The 21,565-nt window shown below is 41.4% G+C and overlaps 1 protein-coding gene across 2 annotated transcripts in view; it reads right to left on the bottom strand.

Annotated features, from left to right (window-relative positions):
• CDS1 (CDP-diacylglycerol synthase 1) overlaps positions 1 to 2,827 on the bottom strand; it is a 33,772-nt gene extending 30,945 nt beyond the window's left edge. Inside the window, exons 1-2 of one of the 2 annotated variants that reach the window (XM_081333054.1) lie at positions 2,516 to 2,827; positions 1,625 to 1,851 (exon numbers count right to left, since the gene is read on the bottom strand). In XM_081333054.1, the coding sequence (XP_081189180.1) occupies positions 1,625 to 1,699 (75 nt within the window). In that variant the 5' untranslated portion in view covers positions 1,700 to 1,851; positions 2,516 to 2,827. Of the gene's footprint in view, positions 1 to 1,624; positions 2,044 to 2,515 lie in introns of those variants that run through there. The other variant, XM_081333053.1, reaches the window with a different exon arrangement.
• Positions 2,828 to 21,565: the final 18,738 nt, after the last annotated feature.

The raw sequence follows: 21,565 nt of genomic DNA, 5'->3' as shown, positions 1-21,565 counted from the left end.
GGGAGATTATTGGAGACTTCAAAATGTTATCATTCCTGATGGGCCTCCAAGGTGGTTTCATAAAGTTTTCTTGTTTTCTTTGCCTCTCGATAGCCGGGACACTAAGGCACACTATCACAGAAGGGACTGGCCACATCGGACTGAGTGGGAGCCGCTGGTAGACCCTTAGAGGGTGCTGATACCACCTCTGCACATCAAGTTAGTCTCATCAAACAATTTGTCACAGCTCTAGATACGGAGTCAGCAGCTTTCAAGACACCTTCAAGATCTCGTCCCACAGCTGTCGGAGGCAAAAGTTAAAGCTGGCATCTTCGTCAGACCACAGATAAAGATCATAGAGTGTGACAAATTCACCAAGAAGCTGAACAGGATGGAGAAAGTAGCTTCGAACAATTTCACTGTAGTGGTTCACAACTTTTTGGGCAATCACAAGGCTGAAAACTATGAGCAGCTGGTTCAGACTCTCATAAAGAACTATGCCAAAATGGGATACAGAATGTACTCCAAAATTCATATCCTTGATGCTTATCTTGACAAATTTAAGTAAAACATGAGTGCTTACTCCAAGCAACACGAATGCTTTCACCAGGATATACTGTCGTTACCAAGGACGGTATAATGAAGACATGATGGGGGGTACTATGTTTCGGGGCATCTTTGAGAAAGCGATTTGCAGTATAGCCGCAAATCTAGAAACCTTGAGTGGTTTTGACTATCTTTGTGTATTTGCCTTGCAAGTATATATTGTTCTTTCTCTAACTGCTTAAAGATAAAAATTCGCCTGTTTTGTAAATATGAAACTTTTGTAGGTTGTGGTCACAAAGTCGAAGTTTGTGATGAATATAGTAGATTTTTTTAATAGGCTTTAGATATAAGCAGTTTAAATATAAAATTTAGGAGCCAGGAACAAAAATTGTGTTGCATAGTAATTACAATCCATCCTCTCAAATAGTCACAAAATTCAATGCAAAAGGTTCTCGGGTATTTTAAAATCACTTTAAGGCTCTTCAAATGCTATTTCCAGTCATGTTAGACTTTGAACTGAGTGGTTGTAACAGAGAATATGTGTGTATACTGATAAATGGTAAGAACAGAAAATGCAGTATCTATGTTTTACCTCTTTCAGCTATACAAAGTCCATAAATTAATAAGCCGTCTACATCCTATGTCAGTAAATACCTTGAATAAGGGGAGGAGTGATATACGACCAGCCTCCTCCACAGAACGCAGACTGCAGGTAGAGAGGAAATGGCCTCTTACTGCAGAAGTGGGAAAAAGCAGAACTGCCACATAATTTAAGCTTATCCAGTTCCCATTTTCTAGTAGAGTGATAACAAAGGAAATGGGGAAAAAATAGCAGCTCTGGTATCAGTACATTTGCTTCCTTAAAATTCATCAAGCGCAGAAGGTCAGAGGAGGGGGGGGAAAACTTCCTGAGAGGGAAGACACGGAAACAAACAGCACCCCTAAATAGGTTACTCAAGCATATCTTGACAAGTGACTACGTGAGGAAAAGAAAGAGATGGCGAAGAGACACGCATCAGTCCCTCCTCCTCCTTCCAAAATGAAGGGAAGCTACATCACAAGTCAAGGAAGGCACGGGAGGTTCATTCAGCCTTTTTACCTTGTCCCCGGCGTTTTCTGTTTCATGATCTCCACCAGCTCCTCGCCTCCTGAGCTCCGTCATTTCGGAAGACATTTCAAGCAGCAGCAAGGGCAACAAGGAAGCAAGACGAAGATGTGCAGGGTTGTCAAACCCCCGTCTTAGAACTGAGCTATGCCAGATTTTATTCCAAAGGTTAGGCCTCTAGTACATTTTATATCCCCCGGATGCCACCTAGGAAAAAGAACCTGTCGGCAACGGGGAAAAAAATAAAAAAAAATAAAAATCGTATTTCCTCTCTACGGAGCAGAGCACCTGAAATCACTTCTCTGCTGCAAAAGAACACCAGCCTGGGAGTCTCTCTGGCTTTTTTGGGTGGTTTTTTTTTTGCAGACTAAGCCTTAAGAGACAGCATTTTGGAAGGCGTCCTGAAGGTCTCTTATCAGTTTTTCACATCCAAGTAGGAGGGCCCCCTCAAATCGGAGGGGGGGAAAAACACCCCCCAAAAAAACCTTCATTCAATCCCCAAGAGTGCTGCTTTTTTTTTGGCTGCTAATCCTTCCCGGAAAGGGAAAGGCTGGCTACTTCCCACGGGGAAGGGTTAGAATTTTTTCTTTTTAATAATAATAATAATAATAATAATAATAATAATAATAATAATAATAATAATAATAATAATAATAATAATAATAATAATATAATTTTTATACCTCCCTTCTCCCGAAGGACTCAGGGCGGTGTACAGGGCAATACAATAAAATACAATATATAAAAGTTCAAAAATATTAAATACTACAGCCCAATTCAATAAATTAATACAATAGATAAAATAAAATAAAATCAAATCCACGTAACCTTCCCTTCCATTCAAAATGCCTCCCACACAGTTCTTTTTTTATGCCAGGGACTCACCGGCGGGGGGGGGGACGGGAGGTGGGGGGGGGGAGAAGAGCCACCCCACCCCACCCCAGTCCCGGCTGAAAGAATAGCCCACGAATCCAATCTTTTTCCGAAAATTAGGATGGGGGAGGAAAAAAAAATTAAAAAGAGGTCGCGCTTTTTTTCTTCTTTTTTCCCCCTTCACTTCGGAGGAAGTTCTTTGGGGTTGGGGGGGGGGTTTTCTCCCAAGAAACCTGACCGGCAGCTGACCGGTTCTCCAGGCAGGCAGGACTCCCTTCTCGCGCAACCCCGGACTTGCCCCCCCCGCCCTCAGTCCCACATCCCCGATGGAAAGTTCACCGACCTCCGTCGCCTCCCCCTCTCACCAAGACCCCCCCAAACCCAAAGCTACGAAGCGCAAGCGTCCGCCACCCCCCCGCCCCGCACCTCCCCATGCTTTTTCCACAGCGGCGCCCCTCAAAAGGCCTCTCGGAAGAACGGACGGCCAAAGCCCCTCTCGCCTCTCCCTCCGCCTGCCCCTATTTGGAAGTTTGGGGGGGGTCCAGAGACGACGCTTGCCCCCCCCTCCCCGACAGACCTTCCCCTGACGCCCCCCTCCCTCCCTCCCTCCCTCCCCTACGGAGGGCGAAAAAGAAAAAAAAAGCCCCCGGAGCGCGAGCGCGAAGAAGACGGTTGCTTGCGCGCGCACGCAGACAACACGCGCGCCTGCTTCTCTGCTAAGCAACCTCCCGCTTCTGGCGTTGGGCCGTTCGGCCCGTTGCGCGGCAGCCGGGCCACGCCCCCTCGTATGAGGCGCTTAGCCCCGCCCTTTTCTCTATTTCTCTCTCTCTCTCTCTCTCTCTCTCTCTCTCTCTCTTTTCGACTCGGCAACAGCGGGGGCGACAGGGGTAAGCAATGTAAAAGGGTAGAATTTCAGGGGTCTTCAAACTTGGCCCTTTTATGACTGGTGGACTTCAACTCCCAGAATTCCTCGGCCAAGCACGCTGGCTGAGGAATTCTGGGAGTTGAAGTCCACCAGTCATAAAAGGGCCAAGTTTGAAGACCTCTGGTGTAGATAAATACATAATTAAATGTTTCCTGGCCTCGTACAACTTTAGTTATGCGCTCAGGCTCAGGAAATACATCTTGGATGAAAGAGGAGGAGGAGGAGGAGAAGGAATTAGGGAGTCCTTTCACCTTTGGTATGGATAGGATGGATACCTGCCAAAGTAAAGGCACCTTATCTTAAAAGTGTAAGAAATAAACTTTTGAAGACTCGGTAACTGACTCAGACTTGTGAGTATATGAGCGAGCAGAAGCAGGCGGGTCTGACTAAGGCAGGGGTAGGCAACCTCGGCTCTTTTATGCATGGACTTCAACTCCCAGAATTCCTGAGTCAGCTATGCTGACTCAGGAATTCTGGGAGTTGAAGTCCATGAGTCATAAAAGAGCCGAGGTTGCCTACCCCTGGACTAAGGTGAATGTGAAAAAAGTGAGTGAGTGAGTGAGAAGCTGAAGGGAGGTAAAAGTGAAGGGACCAATTCAAGAGCACAAGTAAGTCCTCATCTTACAACAGCTTGTTTAGTGACCGTTTGAAGTTACAACAGCACTGAAAAAAAGTGACTTCCGATGATTTTTCACACTTATGACCATGGCAGCATCCCCATGGTCACGTGATTTACATTCAGATGCTTGACAAGTGGTTCGTATTTATGACGGTTGCAGTGTCCCGGGGTCGTGTGACCATCTTTTGCCACCTTCTGGCAAGCAAAGTCAATGGGGAAGCCGGATTCGCTCAAGTCTTGTAAGGCTAATTCTTTGCTGACTGCCAGGAGTTCGATTCTCACCGGCTCAAGGTTGACTCAGCCTTCCATCCTTCCGAGGTCGGTAAAATGAGGACCGAGATTGTTGGGGGCAATGTGCTGACACTGTAAACCGCTTAGAGAGGGCTGTAAAGCACTATGAAGCGGTATATAAGTCTAAGTGCTATTGCTGTTACTAATTTAACAACTGCAGTGATGCACTTAACAAATGTGGCAAGAAAAGTTGTAAAATGGAACAAAAGTCACTTAACAAATTTCTCACTTAGCAACATGCATTTTGGGCTCAGTTGTGGTCATAAGTCAAGGACTATCTATATAGCTAACAGATTAGAATGTAATGTAGGATTTCATCCAAAATTCTGCCTTGCAGGCTTAAGAAGATATGTCTGAGATTCCCCAGCCTTTTTTTAATTCAGGACATCGCACTTGGAATAAATACAGAATTCAATTCCCAGTGTTTGGGGTATTTGTAAAATATTCGATACTATTTTTGGTCATCTTGTAAGGAATGCAAATCGTTTAATGCCATCCTCTGAGCTCTTTATTCAAAAAGACAAGTGACTAATTATAAGTCGTGATGGCAGTGGTTTTCTTCTGTATTTCAAATTCAAGCCACGTTAAATGGTATTCTGCGTACATTCATGAGTACAGATAGTTGTATGATTTTCACTTTAAAATTATCTCTTTCTTCAATAAAATAGCTATTTTATTTCTAAATAAATGTGTTTAGCACAAGGGAAGCAGAAACACATCCTATTTATCTTTCTAGTTTAAGATGATTCAGTGATACAAAATTATATATGCACAGCATGTATTTATTCATTTTAAATCAAGTTAGTAAATGAAATGTATCCATATTATAGCATGTGTGTATGTATATATATATATATATATATATATATATATATATATATATATATATATATATATATATATATATATATATATATATATATATATATATGTTTTCTGAGGTTTTTGCGGGTGTTTGTATGTGGATCTTTGGTCATTCGGGTTTTTCCCCGCGTAGAAATGAAGGTGTAGGCGCAACGTTTCGACGGAATCCCATCCATCATCATCAGGCTGGTGGCTTCTGCTTCCTTCTTCTGGGAGAAGCATGTGGTGGGAGGAATGTCAGTGTGGGTGGAAATGCTAGCTGTGTGTTTCACAATTGAAATACTGCATATGACTGTCTAGGGATGATCCCTACTGTGGCCACATTTGCAATATGGAGATTGTTTCAAAAAAACTTCATTGAATCTCTGGAAGGTGTGATTTCCAACAGGATCACTGAGAATTATAGCTGAACCAGATTTTCATGGGCAAGCACCGGATCGGCCTCAAGGCCTGCAGCCATGAGCGGTGGAACCGGCGCAATCGTCATGACGAGCCTTGCGGCTTGACGGGTGAGCGCGTAGCAGGCACGGACACAGACTGCCGTTTTCCACAGCGCTTCTGTGTCTGTCCTGTCACCTCAAATCAGCTGTAGCGTGCCGTGGAGAGCATGGCTGATGCGGGCAAGGCAGGCGCACACACAGACTCCGCTGTTTTCAATGGTACTTTGGTGCCTGGCCCAGCAAAGCAGAGCCGGACGAGGAGAGGCCCAGTAAAGCGGGGCATGGCCAGGTGTGACTGGGTGAGGCCGGGAGGGGCAGAATGGGATTAGGCAAATGAGCTGCAGCTGCTCCTGTGCACCACCAGCCCCTGAGCACTCGCCTTTTCCTGTGCATGTGCCAAGAGGGCGCCCAGCCAGGTTGGGGTGGGCCGGGGCTAGGGCAGTGGGAGCCAGTCCCTTGCCATTTCCGCGCACCTTGTGTTTGACATGTCTACTGTAAGGTGACTCTGCGGCAATGCCAAGAGTTATGTTGCCTCCTAAGGCAGTGCATGTTGCATCTCTGTTCTTTGAACTGCATTGGTTGCCAGTTTGCTTCTGGCAAGTTTCTAGATTTAGCCTTTAAAGTTTAAGCATGGGATTGGATTAACTGAGGGACCATCTCTCCCTGGGTACATCAACCCCCACCCCATTAGATTTTGCAGAGAAGGCATTCTGCGGCTACAGACCTAAATCTGTTTTCTGCTGTGACTCTCTTTATGGAATATTCGTCCCCCTGAAATGGCCCAATTTTTTTTTATTTTTCATGATGCCCTGAATCTGGGAATGCTGCCAGGTCTGGTGCTTCCAGGGTTAGAGAACTTATTTCGATGGCCCTATTGGTTAGTATTTTTGTTTTTATGCAATTTATCACTGCGAATTTCCAGATTTTTACCTACTTATGTTGGCTATTTCATTTATTGTTGTGCCCTGCTCAAAGTCACCCTTGGGAGGAGGTGGGCAGCTCTATAACTCTGATTGATAAATACATGAAAATTCTTGCAATCTTTGCTCAGCTTGTATGAATTCAGTGCTATTCTGACTGCAAACTTCAGAAGACTTCTAGTGCATATTTGGCAGAATCGTATCCCATTTTACTTGTGCAGCTAAGCCAGTTTTATACATGCCACAAGGGACTGTCTGAATCTCTCGGCCACACAGATTTGGATTTGTGATAACAAAATCAAATCAGAAGGAATGTAATGCTTCTCCATCATCTGAATCTTGGACGCTGCCAATTTAGCAGATTTTCTCTCTCCAAAAATATTGTTGAAATAATACATTTTGCAAAATATGAACATCTTCCCCTCCATTCGTCTTAGCCCTCATGAGAATTCCTATTCTCAATGTCCTCCTTCAACAAATATCTATTATTGAGATATTTTGCTACCCTGATAAAATAACAGTGTATTATAATTGTTGTTTTCTGTGAAGATGCTGTCTTTCAATAATTGCTCATCAGAGAGTCAACAAATCTTTGAAAACCATGACACATTCCCATCAGCTTTAGGAACTAATCATTTACTAACTATACATTCCATAACTCTTGCATAATGGAAGGCGTTACTCTTAGGATTCTGGTTTGGCCAGTCCTCTGAGCAGCTTTCAAGACTAGGTACTAGATTCCACAGAATTTAAAAGATTTGTGGCAACTTTACAAAGCTAAACCATAGGAGGTAAACTCTAGGACTCATCTTCAAGGTAAATTAGCCTCTCCCCTGTAGTAACCTTTAGATGAGTTGAAGTACAATTCTCAATTCCTGCCAACCTGGCCATACTATGAAATCCCAAAAGAAAGCTAGTAGTTTACACTGGTGAAAAAACAAAATCCAGAGTCCACAAATGTTGCATGCCTTTTTTGAGACCAATGAAAATGAAACAAACCAGCAAGAGCTATAAAAATGAAGAGTTAAGTCGGTGTTTCAACCAGGAGGCTTAAAGCATTAAAGTTTACAATCTTGTGGAGGTGTATTACTAGCTGTCTAGGGCTGCATGTGACCCACGGGGCTGCAGTTTAGACACACCTGCTTTAAACAGAGATAATATTGTCAGGGAAATAAATTAATACTTCCCTATCAGAGGGCGATGAACCGTGGGGCATGGTAAACATCAGGAAAACCAAGGCATATTCTACTGTATATAAAACTTTAATTGGAAAGCAAAAAGAGAACCTAACTGACTACATCCTCTCATCAGACAGAATACAAAGGGAAGAAAAAAAGTAAAGTGAGAAAACTTGTAGACATGCGCACTTAACAGCAGTGCTAGGCATGAAACCATAACATGGCTGGACATGTGACAATCACCTTGGTTACATTGATAAGATTACTATGCAGCTGGCAGAGCAACAAAATGAGACGTGCAGAGCTGACAAACACTTTAAAAAAACGCAGTGACATCCCCTTTTGTCAGTAACGCAGATATCAGAAAAGGCACATCTTGTTGCGCAGATACTCGTGCTGAGCTGTAGGAAGTGGTTTGTTCAGCATATCAGCAATCTGATCATGTGTTGGCACATACTGCAATTTAACAAAACCTTGTTTAACTACTTGTCTTATATTTTGAGAACGAATGTCAATGTGTCTAGACCTTGAACCTGTAAAGCAATTCTCAGAGATATAAACCACAGATTCGTTGTCTTCCATCACAGTGATCGGTCGAATCGGGTGTGTCCAGATATCTGTGACTAAAGCATCAAACTACATTAGAGAATTACATGCATCTGAAACACAAGCATATTCAGCTTCAGTAGAAGAACAAGAAACAAAATTCTGTTTACGCACATGCCAGTAAACAGGACATCCATTTAAATACATCATATAACCTGAAGTACTTTTACGTGATTGCTTGTCACTCGCCCAACCAGAATCTGCATAACAACATAACACTGCATAGTCAGTATGTGTGGGTTCTAACAATTTCATGTTTTTAGTGCGTTTTAGGTATCTCAATAATTTCTTAACACATGTCCAATGAAACTGTTTTGCCTTGCCTACGTGTTGTGATAGGAGATTAACACTAAGTGCAATGTCGGGTCTAGTCCAACTGCTAATATACAGCAGTGACCCAATGACTGAGCGATAAAGTGTTTTGATCTTCGAACTCAGGACTTGGTTCATGTGCCAAGTTGTGAAAATCGGTTTGCATGGGTATACTCACTGGTTTTAGTATCCTTCATGTTGCAGTGATGCAATAGTTGTTCAATCTTATCTTCTTGTGTAAGACTGAACCCCTTCTGAGTTTTGACAACTTGAACACCCAAATAAGTGTTAATATGTCCTAAAGACTTCAATGTGAAAAACTTTTGTAAGGCTTTAGCAAAATTCTCACTCATCTGTTTATTTGGACCAGTATAAACAATATCATCAACATAAACAAGAATTATCTCATACCTATTATCAGATCTTTTAGTAAACACGCATTCATCTGTTTCGGACTTAAAGCCCATTGAATTTAGTTTGTCAGAAAGACATAAGTACCACATTAAACCAGACTGTTTCAGACCATAAAGACTTTTGTGTAGAAACCAAGTATCCCCTTCTTGTTGTCGGAAACCTGGAGGACCTTTCACATAAATTTCTTCATCTAGATCAGCGTGTAGATAAGCCGTTTCAACATCAAACTGGAAAACCTCTAAACCAAGGATAGTTGCAGTGGCTAAGGCGATTTTCACACTCTCAGTCCGCACTGTGGGTGAATAAGTATTTGTATAGTCCTCAGGATAACATTGAGAAAAACCCTGGGCTACAAGTCTGGCCTTATACAACGACTCACCATTTGGCTTCTTTTTAATTCTGTAGACCCATCGAGTGCCAATAACTTTCTTGTTTGCTGGAGGGCTTGCAGGCGTAAACACTTGAAGTTTCTTTAGACTGTCCATTTCAGCCTGCATTGCCTCATACCATTTATCTTGCTCTGATTCAGGAAGATGTTTGATTTGTGTGAACTTCTCTTGTTTAGGGGATTAGGAACCTTTGTGGATTAGAATTTTTTAAAATAACTCAGTCTTTGCTGAGCTGATAGGACTTCTTGCCTCTTGTTGCTATCAAACCATGTTATCTTGATTGAGGATTGTACCTGATAATGAACTAGTGGGACATAATTCCATGACCCCTCCTAAGACACAGCTGTTGTTCTAACAATGACCCATTAGGGCCAATTTTGGTCCAATGATGGTTTTGATATCTTGGCTATAGCTTCTGTATCTCTTTATCAGACAAGGTTAAAAATAAAAGGGGGGGTATATCTCCAGGTTTAAAGAGGCTGCCAAAATCTGATATTTACAGTAGTGGCCAAAATTGTGGAAACCTTTTGGGAAGAGTGTATTTTTGAGGTTTGATGGCTAATAACACCACTTTTTTGGGGAGTAGTACCATAAAATTATATATCAATGGAAAGATAATTTAATCAAGAATGTAATGCAACAAAGATTGATCAATTATCTGTACTGTATTCTTTGAAAAGATATAGCCAAATAACCAGAAAAAGGAAGCACAACTTGCTTAGGTTGATATCAGGTAGCTTTCCTTCATCTGATTGTAGCCAATGAACATGCGTGTTTAGAGAGGCAATCAGGTGTCATCTTGTTTTGGCAAGGAGCCAATCAGATCACAGTAGGATTCAGTTATCGATGTCATGTATTGAAGCTGAGAGGAGGACATTTGTCAATGTGTTATGTGATCGCTGTCAAGTTGGTTGGGGGTTTTTTTTGTGTTCTTTCATTTAGTGAGCTTGTAAAATGTAATAAAATTAAAGTAATGGTGCAGAAAGTTGACTGGTTGCCCAGAAAGCAATGTAAAATAGTATTATTAAGTGAACAAGGCTATGGTTATAAAGAAATTAAAAGAAAAATTGCTGGAAACTTAACCAAAGGTGGCATTTCTATTGTACACTTTTCCCAAAAGGTTTCCACAATTTTTGGCCACTACTGTATACTCAGCTGAAATCTGGAAGTGATCTAGTCAATTTGCCTTGTCAGAAAGTGGTCCTGTCTTAAAGTTACATAGATACTTATGTGGTTTCAAGGAGATTGCAAGAAACCCATTGCTTGAAGAGTCTGATCTTATCATACATTTAGCCTATAAGCTTGGATTATCACTTATGCAATTTGAGGATCTTTAATTATTACTGTAATGACATTCTTGGTGCAGCATTACTTTTGAAATATGCAACCAAGAACAATACGGTTGACTGTTCTACCTCATACATTTGTAGGCATACATAGTGCTCCATTTGCACAGGGGTCACTGAGAAGTCATCTCCACTTTTACTATATGTATCATCATCATTTTAGGCATTGTCTCCCCACTGCAGGATGAAGGCCTGTTCTACACGTTAACAACCAATACGGTCCTGAGCTTTTTTTTTGCCAGTCGGGCCCACCATACTTGCTGATGTCACTGATCCTTCTTGTTTTAGATCTCTATTGTGGATGCTTTTTATCAAGTGGGATCCATTCTATGACTGCCTTGGTCCACCTGCCATCAATTCTTCTGGCTATGTGACCAGCCCATTTCCATTTCAGTTCTTTTACTCTCTTGATGATATTGTACACTTTTCGTTTGTTTTCTAACCCATGTGCAGGTCTTTCTATCTTGTCTTGTGATGCCAAGCATGTACCATATTTTCCGGCGTATAAGGCAACTTTTTAACCCATGAAAATCACCTCAAAAGTTGGGGGGTCATCTTATACGCCCAGTCGTCTTATACGCCGGAAAATCAGCGAGCCCGGGAAGGCACGCCCTCCCCTGTCACTGTGGAGGAAGCAGGGCAGGCTGGCGTCTGGCGGGAGCCGGCAGGGCAGTCCTGCGCACACGCGCACTCCCTGGCTGCTGGGGAGTGCTCGCATGCGCAGGACTTCCCTGCTGGCTCCTGCCCGACGCTCTTCCCTCTTGAGGCAGCATCGCTCCCCGGCTCCTAAGGAGTCCTCGGGGATGCTGTCTCAAGAGGGAAGAGCGTCGGGTGGGAGCCGGCAGGGAAGTCCTGCACACGCGCGCGCGCAGGACTGCCCTGCCGGCTCCCACCAGATGCCAGCCTGCCCTGCTTCCTCCACAGTGAGAGGGGAGGGCGTGCCTTCCCGGGCTCGCTGATTTTCCGGCGTATAAGACGAAAAATCTTGAAAATCATCTCAAAAGTTGGGGGGTCGTCTTATACGCCCAGTCATCTTATACGCCGGAAAATACGGTATCTTTCCATGGCTCTTTGCGCCGCTCGTAGCTTTTGCATCGATTGTGATATTAGTGTCCATGTTTCACCGACATATGTTAGAGCAGGTAGCACACACTGATCAAATACTTTTCAGGCGTAGCAGGAGGTTGAAGAGAAAAACATACAGGTATATAAAATGTACTGTGTGTGTATATAATAGCTGTTCTGTATGGAGGCAAGTTTGTGACTGAAAGAATTTTCACAGCTATGATGGAGATGCCTGGTGTTATTTAGCAGAATACTCCACCCCAATCCTGATAGACTCCAACTCCCAACTCCTTCACCAAGGATAGGTCATAGAATGACACACCGGTTGGGGTTGCTGGAAATTTGTGTCCCAACACAACCGGAGACTTATCAGGATTGAGAATGTTTCTGCAGATCTTTGAACAGCCAGTCCCCAGGAGAAACAGTAGCTTTCCTGTAGGAAGAAAATGTATGCCTTTGTGCCAGACCTTGTGGTTTAACTTGGCAGCAATTTCGGAAGTGGTTTGTTCTAGTGTTTTGCCAAATGTCAGGGCAGTGATCAAGTGCCTAGGCAACTGGTTTTTTTTGAATCCAGAGACAATAAGCACATCAATAAATAAAGGGATTTTTATGCCTTATTATTAACTAAAAGCACAACACAAAAAACTTACATAGCAAGCAAGATGATACCAAAATCTCTTACAAGCTGCCAGGAGCTCCTTAATAGTGACAGTAGTTTTCCACAGTACCCAACATTCTTCCCCCTTCTCTTTTAGTCAGTAAAGAAAGAATAAAAGAACCAAGCAGGTTAGGCCAGAATGAGCTCTAAACTTCTGGATTTTTCTTTTTCTTTTTTTTTTTTTAAATTTATTAATTTTATTATTTAAAAACATTGGACACAGTACCAGCGAGCTGACAAACCTTTTTGTCTACAATGTTTAAATATATATATATATACATGTATATATGTACATCAAAAATACACTTAAATACACTTAGATTACAAATCGATAAAATACCACAATATTTAAAACAGTGAGCTAGTCTGTAAAACCTAATAGAGACCTTTCTTTTTATCCATCCAAAGATACAATTTGTTCCAAATTCTATAATAGTCTGATTGATCTTTATTCTTTAATTCCAAAGTTAATTTGTCCATTTCAGCGCAATCCCAAATTTTCCTAATAACCTCTTTTTGTCCTGGGATCTCATTCTTTTTCCATTTTTGCGCAAATGATAATCTAGCTGCTGTGATAATATGGATCGTTAAGTATAGCACATCTTTAGGATATTTCTCTTTCGTGATTCCCAACAAGAAAAGTTCTGGACTAAACTCCAGATCTTGATTCAATATTTCTTTCAGCCAAATCCAAATCATTCTCCAAAATTTTTGTGTTTTACTGCAAGACCACCACGTGTGGAAGTATGTTCCTATCTCTTCAGAACACTTCCAACATTTGGGAGATGCTGTTGTGTACATTTTTGCTAAGCGAGCTGGGGGAAGATGCCATCGGTAAAACATTTTAAATAAATTTTCTTTATACGATGAGGCCAGTGTTATCCTTTTATTTCTATCCCAAATTGTTTGCCAAGTATCTAGGTCGATGTTATGTCCTAAATTGTTAGCCCAGGTCAACATGGGGTCTTTCACTTGCTCTTCAAACAGCTTATATCCCAAAAGTAATTTATAAAAATTCCTTATTTGTTTAGAGTCCGGTCCCAATAATATTTTGTCCAATGCTGTTTCAGAGGTATATATCCCCCATTCATTTTTATCCTTCCTAAATCTCGATTGGATTTGTAAGTAGGCCCACCAATCGAGTTTTATACCTTGTAATTCTAGTTCATTCCTAAGTTTCAATTCCCCCTCCTCATTCAGAATATCCTTGTATGAGATTATGTTACCCAAATCAAACAGATTTGGGTAAACTATCGCTTCAAGGGTGGATAGCCAGACCGGAATTTTGGTGTAATTGTGAGATCTAATTTTTTTCCAAGTATTAAGTAGCGCTTGCCTGATCCGATGTCTTTGAAAATGCGAGAAAAGACCTTGTTTCTCCGTCCATAGGAAAGCATGCCAGCCATATTGCAAATCGTGACCCTCTAAAGTTAATAGTCTTCTATTTCTCAAGATTACCCATTCTCTAATCCAGCTCAGGGCCGCGGCATGGTAATATAATTCCCAGTCTGGCAATCCAAAACCCCCATTTTCCTTCGTGTCCTGTAAATATTTCAATTTAATTCTTGGTTTTTTCCCCTGCCAAATAAAACTTAGTGATAATTTATCCAAATTTCGAAAAAATTTAGAGTCAAGTTGAATTGGGATATTCTGAAACAGAAAGAGGATTTTAGGCAGAATATTCATCTTAATGACAGCGATTCTTCCCAATAATGAGAGTTTTAGGTTTCCCCATCTTTCCAGATCACCTTTTATTTGGTTCACTACATTATCATAATTATCCTTTTTGAGTGAAGTGCATCTGGCCGTAATGTTAATCCCTAGATATTTTATTTTCTTGACTATTTCTATATCCATGATTCCGGCCAGACTACCTTTTTGTTTATTGGTCATATTTTTAACAATCATCTTGGTCTTATTTCTATTTATTCGCAGTCCGGCAACCTCACCATATTTAGATAATTCTTCCAATAGCTTTGGTCCCGTCTGACATGGATCCTCCATAATAAAAACCAAATCGTCCGCGAAAGCTTGCAATTTAAAGGTTTCCTTTTTAATGGTTAATCCTTTTATCTTTGGGTCATTTCTTATAGTTCTCGTTAATACTTCAAGAGTCAATATAAAGAGCAATGGTGATAGGGGGCAGCCTTGCCGTGTTCCCTTTTGAATTTGAAACTTGCTAGATGCTTCCCCATTAATAATTATTTTTGCTTCCTGATTGTCATAAATTGCCCTAATTATATTTATAAATTTTTCACCCATATTCATAAAGCTAAGCTGTTGGCACAAAAAAGACCATTTAACGTTGTCAAATGCCTTTTGGGCGTCTAAGAAAAGTAATGCCATCTGTTGTTCGCTATGTAATTCATAGTACTCCAATGTATCTAATATAATTCTAATGTTGTGCTTAGTGTGTCTCTTAGTGAGAAAACCATTCTGATCTGCGTGTATGAAATCATTCAGAAATCGTTTCAATCGTTCCGCTATAATTGATGTAAATATCTTGTAGTCCGAGTTAAGAAGTGATATGGGTCTGTAATTTTGGATTAATGTATGGTCCGTGTTATCTTTCGGGATAAGGGTTATGTTTGCCTCTAGCCAAGATTTAGGCGTCCTTGCGCCTTCTAATACTGCGTTAAATACCTCCACTAGGGGTTGAGCTAGGATATTTTGTAATTCTTTATAAATTTCTGATGGAAGACCGTCGGGTCCCGATGCTTTATTATTCTTTTGTGCATTAATAGCTTTTATCACCTCAGATAGTCGAATTTCCTCATTTAACATATTTCTGGTATCTTCTGTGACCTTGGGTAGTTTGGCTCTTTGAAAATATTCCTCCATTTTCTCCACACTTGCCTGACTATCTTCTTTGTATAAACGTTCATAAAATTCCTGGGCTATAATTTTTTTTTTTTCCTCCTGGTGGAATATTCTCCCTTCCTCATCTCGTAATTCGTGAATCCAGTTTTTCCCCTTTTGTTTTCCCAATTTATATGCTAGCCACCGGCCCGGTTTATTTGCATTTTCAAAAAAATTTTGTTTCGTGTTTCTCAATTGTTGGGCTAATTTCTCTTTGTCTAGAATGTTAAGTTTGTGTTTAATCAGATCCATAGATTGCTTGATATTCTCTTTTTGTGGATCTTGTTGGAGTATAACTTCTAAGCTCTTATATTCCTCTTCTAATCTTTCCCGTTGTTGTCTTTTCCCCTTATTTTTATATACCATATATGCCCTCGCTACCCCTCTCATCATTGCCTTAGCTGTATCCCAATTGTTTTGTACTGAGGTGTCTATAGCTTTATTTTCCTTAAAGAAAAAACTTAGTTCTCTCTCCATCTTAGATTTGAATTCGTCTTCTTTTAAAATTGCTCTTTGGAGCGTCCATCTGGGTATTTTTTTGGAGCCTTTCCAGATAAGTTTAATAGGATTGTGATCTGCCCAAGTACCTGTCGCTATATGTACCTCGTCTATTTCTGAACTAATTTCTTTCGTCATCCATACCATGTCTATTCTAGACCATGAGCTATGTCGGTTGGAGTAATATGTATATTGTCTAGCCTTACGATTTCTTTCCCTCCAGACATCTTGGATATTTAGTTCCTCCGCCAAGTTGAGAAAAGATCTCGGTAGAGTTCTTCTCTTCTTTTTCCTAAGCGTCTTTCCCATATAATCCAAATTTGTATCTAGGATAGCATTAAAATCTCCAATTAAACAAATCTCCTCATAATCAATGCTACATATCTTATTGTGAAGTGTTTTGAAAAATTGTTCTTGGTTATGGTTTGGGGCATATATCTCTACCATCATGACCTTCCTGTGATTTATTATAACCTCAACTATCAGTATTCTACCCTCTTTATCGTTATAAATTTGTTTTGCAGTCAATTTTGGGTTTACATATAGTGCCACTCCTCTCTTTTTCTTGTGTCGGTCTAAGGAAACGAATAGGTTCCCTATTCTTGGTTGTACTAACAAATATTTTTGTTGTTCCTTTATATGGACTTCTTGTATTGCCACGATATCCAATTGTTGGTGAATAAGCCTATTAAAAAATTTCCGCCTTTTCACTGGCGAATTCAATCCATTAATATTCACAGACATAATACTACACTCACCTCCCTTCATCTTACTTATTTTTGGTTTTTGTGGATCTCGTGATTCGGGGCTCTCTCTCTTCCTTGTCTCTAGTTCCATGTTTCTCTGTTAACTCACCGGATTTGTTCCTTCTATCCTCTGTAGCTAAGATCTTCCCATCCATTGCCACACGTATTGTATCTCTTTCTCTTACCTCCCTTCCATCTTGATCTTCTAAATCTGCTTCCTCTTGGCTATGGAAGTGACGTTTATAGAAATCTTCTGCCTTCTCTATCGTGTCCAGTCTATGCCTTCTATCCTGCCACGTAACTAGAATACCCTCTGGAGTTAGCCATCTAAAGTTTACATTTTCTCTTATTAATTTAGATGTTAAAAATTGATAGCCGCGTCTCAGATCCCTCATCCTTTTAGGTATCTGTTTAAGGATGGTGATTGGTTGGCCCCGAAATTCTAATGGTTCCTCTCTAGATCTATGCAGAAGCTCATCCCGAATTGATTTTTTAACTAACCTTACATGTACTTCTTTTGGGAGGTTGTGCCTTCTCGCATAATTAGTTTGGACCCTGTATGTTTCATCAATTTCCGCCAGCATTTCCTCCTTCCCTACACCGAGTGCCTTTGCCATCAGTTCTGCCATCATGACCAACAGATCTTCCCCTCTTTTTTCTTGAACGTTTTGGAAGCGTAGATAATGAGCAGCCTTTTCTGCTTCCAGAAAAATAACTGTTGTTTCTAACTCCTTATTAGCCTGAAGGAGTGTTTCATTTAGATCATCTACTCTCTTTTCCTCTTTTTCCATTCTAGCTTCCATATCTTGAAGTCTTTGTTCATTTTTGACTAATTGTTGTTGAATCCCTTCAAATTTATCATCTATCGCTTGGATCTTCCCCTTTAATTCACCAGTGTCGTTTCTTATTTGGCCTATTTCTCTCTTCATCTCCTCGTGATTTTTGGCCATTGCCTCGTGTAGGTTTTGCAAAAGGGCATGTAAATCTTTAAAGGAATTCGAGTTAGATCTTTCCCTTTGCAGCATATCCTCTATAGATTTCTGATTGGAGGGACTTGAGGCCATCCCCTGTCCCTGTGCTGCCGCCTTTTTACCAGCGCTAGGCTTAGTTGCTCCCGAAATGCTTGTCATGTTTCCCCAATTATAGCAGCGTTTTATCAATGTGTAATACCCTGAGTGTTATATAAACCTTTTAACTCTATGACAAAAAATATATAAAACAGTTACCACCAGATACTTATTACCAACTAAGCAATTTATATAATAGAATTCTATAGTATGAATATATTCAAAGTCACGTTCTTCTTCTTTTTTTTTTTCCCCGTTTCCGGCGCAGAAATTGGCACCTTTTCCGTCTTCCTCTACTGTCAAAGACCAGTAGGTGTCCCACTAAACAAACCTCCAGTTACTAAATTGCTAAATCAAATGGCCGCCCGTGACAAGTAGAGTAGAGTTTCAAAAGTTTCAAAAGTTCACAAATTCAAAATTTACCAGAATAGACCAGACTAGACCAAGCTGATCGCTTTCCACGCCCGACAATCCAGAGTTCAGTCTCTAAGGCTCCAAAGCTCAGACTTTGACCTGTTGTAGTTTATCTCCAGCTAAAATGCAGTCATATAGTCTTCGGCTTTCTTTCCCTTGCTGTTTTTGCCAAACGCCTCCCTCAAGACTTCTATCGCCGCTTATTCCCTCTCCATGAGGCACCCACTTCGAACCAGTACCTCTTTCACAAGCGCTTCCTATTTAATATTCGGATACACTCTCCGTCAGCTCCGCTCTACCGTTGTCCCGCTGCTTACGTGCTAGCTCCGTCCCTCTGTCAGATCTTCATGTCGGCCATTACTGGCCTCCTTCTCCCCGGTTCGCTCGCATCAGACTTTCTCCGGATCTTCAACACGAACCGCCGCTCATGAAGGTTCTCCGGGCTGCCTGCAACTTCGGATGTCCCTACAGGACCTCCTGAAGCTCCGAAAAGCCCCCGCGAACACTGGGTGAGAGGTTGTGCGTGGAGAGAGCTCCGTTCACACAGCCGCCCGCTCTGACAGTTGGCTCCGCCCCCCTTTTCTTAATACAAAGGAGAAATCAAAACAGGCCATTACATTCCTCAAAGTAACAATGTCCTTCCTCATTACCACTACACCTTCTCTTTTTCCCAAGGCTAGAGGCATTGCACCCAAGGCCAGGCTAGAAATCCTGCTTTCCTGGTTTCTAGCCAGAAGCCTTGACCACTGCACCAAACTGGCTCTCCAGTACTGCACAGGTAGCCTTTGACTTACCACAGTTTATTTAGTGAGTATTCAAAGTTACAATTGCACTGGGAAAAAAGGGACTCATGAGATTCAAGGTACTAGTAATGGTATTCAAAGCCCTACATGGCAGGGGTCCGGAGTACCTGAGGGAACACCTGCTGCCGGCATCGACTTCCCTCCGCCCTGTGCGTTCCCACAGAGAGGGCCTCCTCAGGGTGCCTCCGGTCAGAGAATGTCGACTGGTGGCCCCCAGGGGGAGATCCTTCTCTGTGGGCGCCCCGGAGCTATGGAATCAGCTCCCGGTTGAGCTCCGGACGGCGCCCGACCTTCGCTCCTTTCGCTGCGAGCTAAAAACATACTTTTTTGAACAAGCTGGCCTGGCCTGATGAGGGGATCGGGGGGTGGGTTTGCTATTGCTATTTATTAGGTTATAAATATCTATTTTAGTATGTGGGCATTTATTTAATTTAGTTTTAACTTTTGTAATTTGTATTTTTATTCTTGCCCTGTTCACCGCCCTGAGTCCTGCGGGAGAAGGGCGGTATAGAAATATTATTAAATAAATAAATAAATAAATGACCGTTTTTCACATTTATAACCATTGCAGCAACCCCCGTGGTCACGTGATCAAATTTCAGATGCTTGGCAACTGGTTCGTATTTATGACGGTCGCAGTGTCCCGGGGTCACGTGATTCCCCTTTTTGCCATCTTCTGACAAAGTCAGTGGGGAAGCCAGATTCATTTAACAACTGTAGCGATTTCACTTAGCAACGGTGGCAAGAGAAGTCGTGAAATGGGGCAAAACACACTTAACAAATGTCTCACTTAACGATGTAAATTTTGGGCTCAATTGTGGTCATACGTCAAGGACCTCCTGTACTTCTGGAAAGCTTTCGTTTAAGCTTTTCAAAAGTATTTGGGTACTTAATCTGGCTACAGAACCTGGACTGTTTAGCCTTTGGTTAGGAATCACGAATCAGGTTCTTGAAAGCAAACCGGATGACCTGCTTATGAGACTCCCCAGGGTCTTGGATATAATCCCCAGGGCTCCCCCAAAAGTTTTTACAGAACTGTAACATTGTAGACGAGTGAAAACGTTAAATGCATAAGGAATAATTAAACATTAAATATCTTCATTAAAAAATTCTTTTCCTGTCCCACCTGCTTTTGAGCAGGCAACTTCAAATCACAACTCAGGGGCCACCTACATCATTGCTTTTCTGTTTTAATCTATTTGAAAGTTATGTTTTACCTGTTCCTTAATTACTCAGGAGCTGTCATTTTGTAATCAACTGATGTTCTCTCTCGAGTAATATACAGCTGTATTATTGCGAACTACTTAGCAGCCTCCACAGGCCATTTGAAACACACCCACAGTGCAGGACTTGACATGCCTTTCTTCGGTATTACATATTCATGTGAAGTTGCCCTGTATGTTTTTGGGGCACGGTCAAGATGTTCTGGGCAACATCTGCCAGAATTCCTTCCCAGAATGGCCTAAGAAAGCTTTAGTTCCAAGATAATGGGAGCACACAGGTGGATATGTAACCATGGCACATGTAAATCCAACCACTTGTGCCTAGTAAAAAAAAAAGACTAAACAAATCACGCTTAGCACATTGTATGTACCAAAGCCATGTCTAAAACAGAGGTTCAGAAACCTGAAAACCGTCTGTTTTAAGATGACAATCACCTCTGAACGCCAGCATTAAAAAGAGCAACAAGGAAAATGGACAGTAGATGGCTCAGTTGTAACACAGAATAAAATAATGTTTAGTGATGCTTTCCATGCAAAGCTTAATTATCCTTTGCAAGTTTTAATTTTGCTTGAGCACTGCACAAAATAGCTGAATCTCAGAAATGCTTTTTAAGAGAGGAAAAAAATAATCGTGTTAAGAATAATATCTGGAAACTCACTTTCTGGATTTCACTTGAATGAATCTCAATGCCTTTCGAAAGACATTTCATATCCTGCAAATATAGTTGATGGCTTGGGTATCTCCAATTTTTGTTGCTATTAAAAGCTGATTGACCAGTGAAGATTTAACAAATGCAGAAATAGACTGACGTATAATCTTCCTTCAGTGCAAATAAATTATGTAATGGCTTAGCCAATTTGATCATCTTCATTTCTTTGCATGACAGTCTTTACAAACTTCCACAATCAAGCTGCCTCTAACTGAAATTACATCTGCTGTGGCTCTTGTCCAGCCAACTACCTTTGAAAGTAGAACACCCTGATCCCATGCAACAGATAAGCCACAAATCAAGAAGCTGTGATTAGCCTCATATTTCTAGCTTTAACTCAAAAGTGGCCTGAAGCAAACTAGTCTCTGGCTTCCATTTTTCAGCCATAATAAGGAAAGATGCTCCAACACTGGACATTTTTAAGAAGAGACTGGACTGCCATTTGTCTGTAATAGTATAGGGTTTCCTGCCTGAGCAGGGGGTTGGACTAGATGACCTCCAAGGTGGGATTCAGCCGGTTTGCACCACTTTGGCAGAACCAGTAGCTACTTTTTTGTTGCCCGGGCACAGAATGGACTTCCGGAAGCAGCATCCACACAGAGAACCGGTTGTTCACATACTTGAATCCCACCACTGAATATTCTGTTTTGTTTTATAAACCAGTTATAGTCATACCTCAGGATCCCCAGGTCTATGCAATAAGATGCACTGCTTT

This window comes from Vipera berus (genome assembly GCF_964194415.1).
Source record: "Vipera berus genome assembly, chromosome: 7".
Lineage (NCBI taxonomy): Eukaryota > Metazoa > Chordata > Lepidosauria > Squamata > Viperidae > Vipera > Vipera berus.
This window is presented reverse-complemented; position numbering and strand designations above follow the sequence as displayed.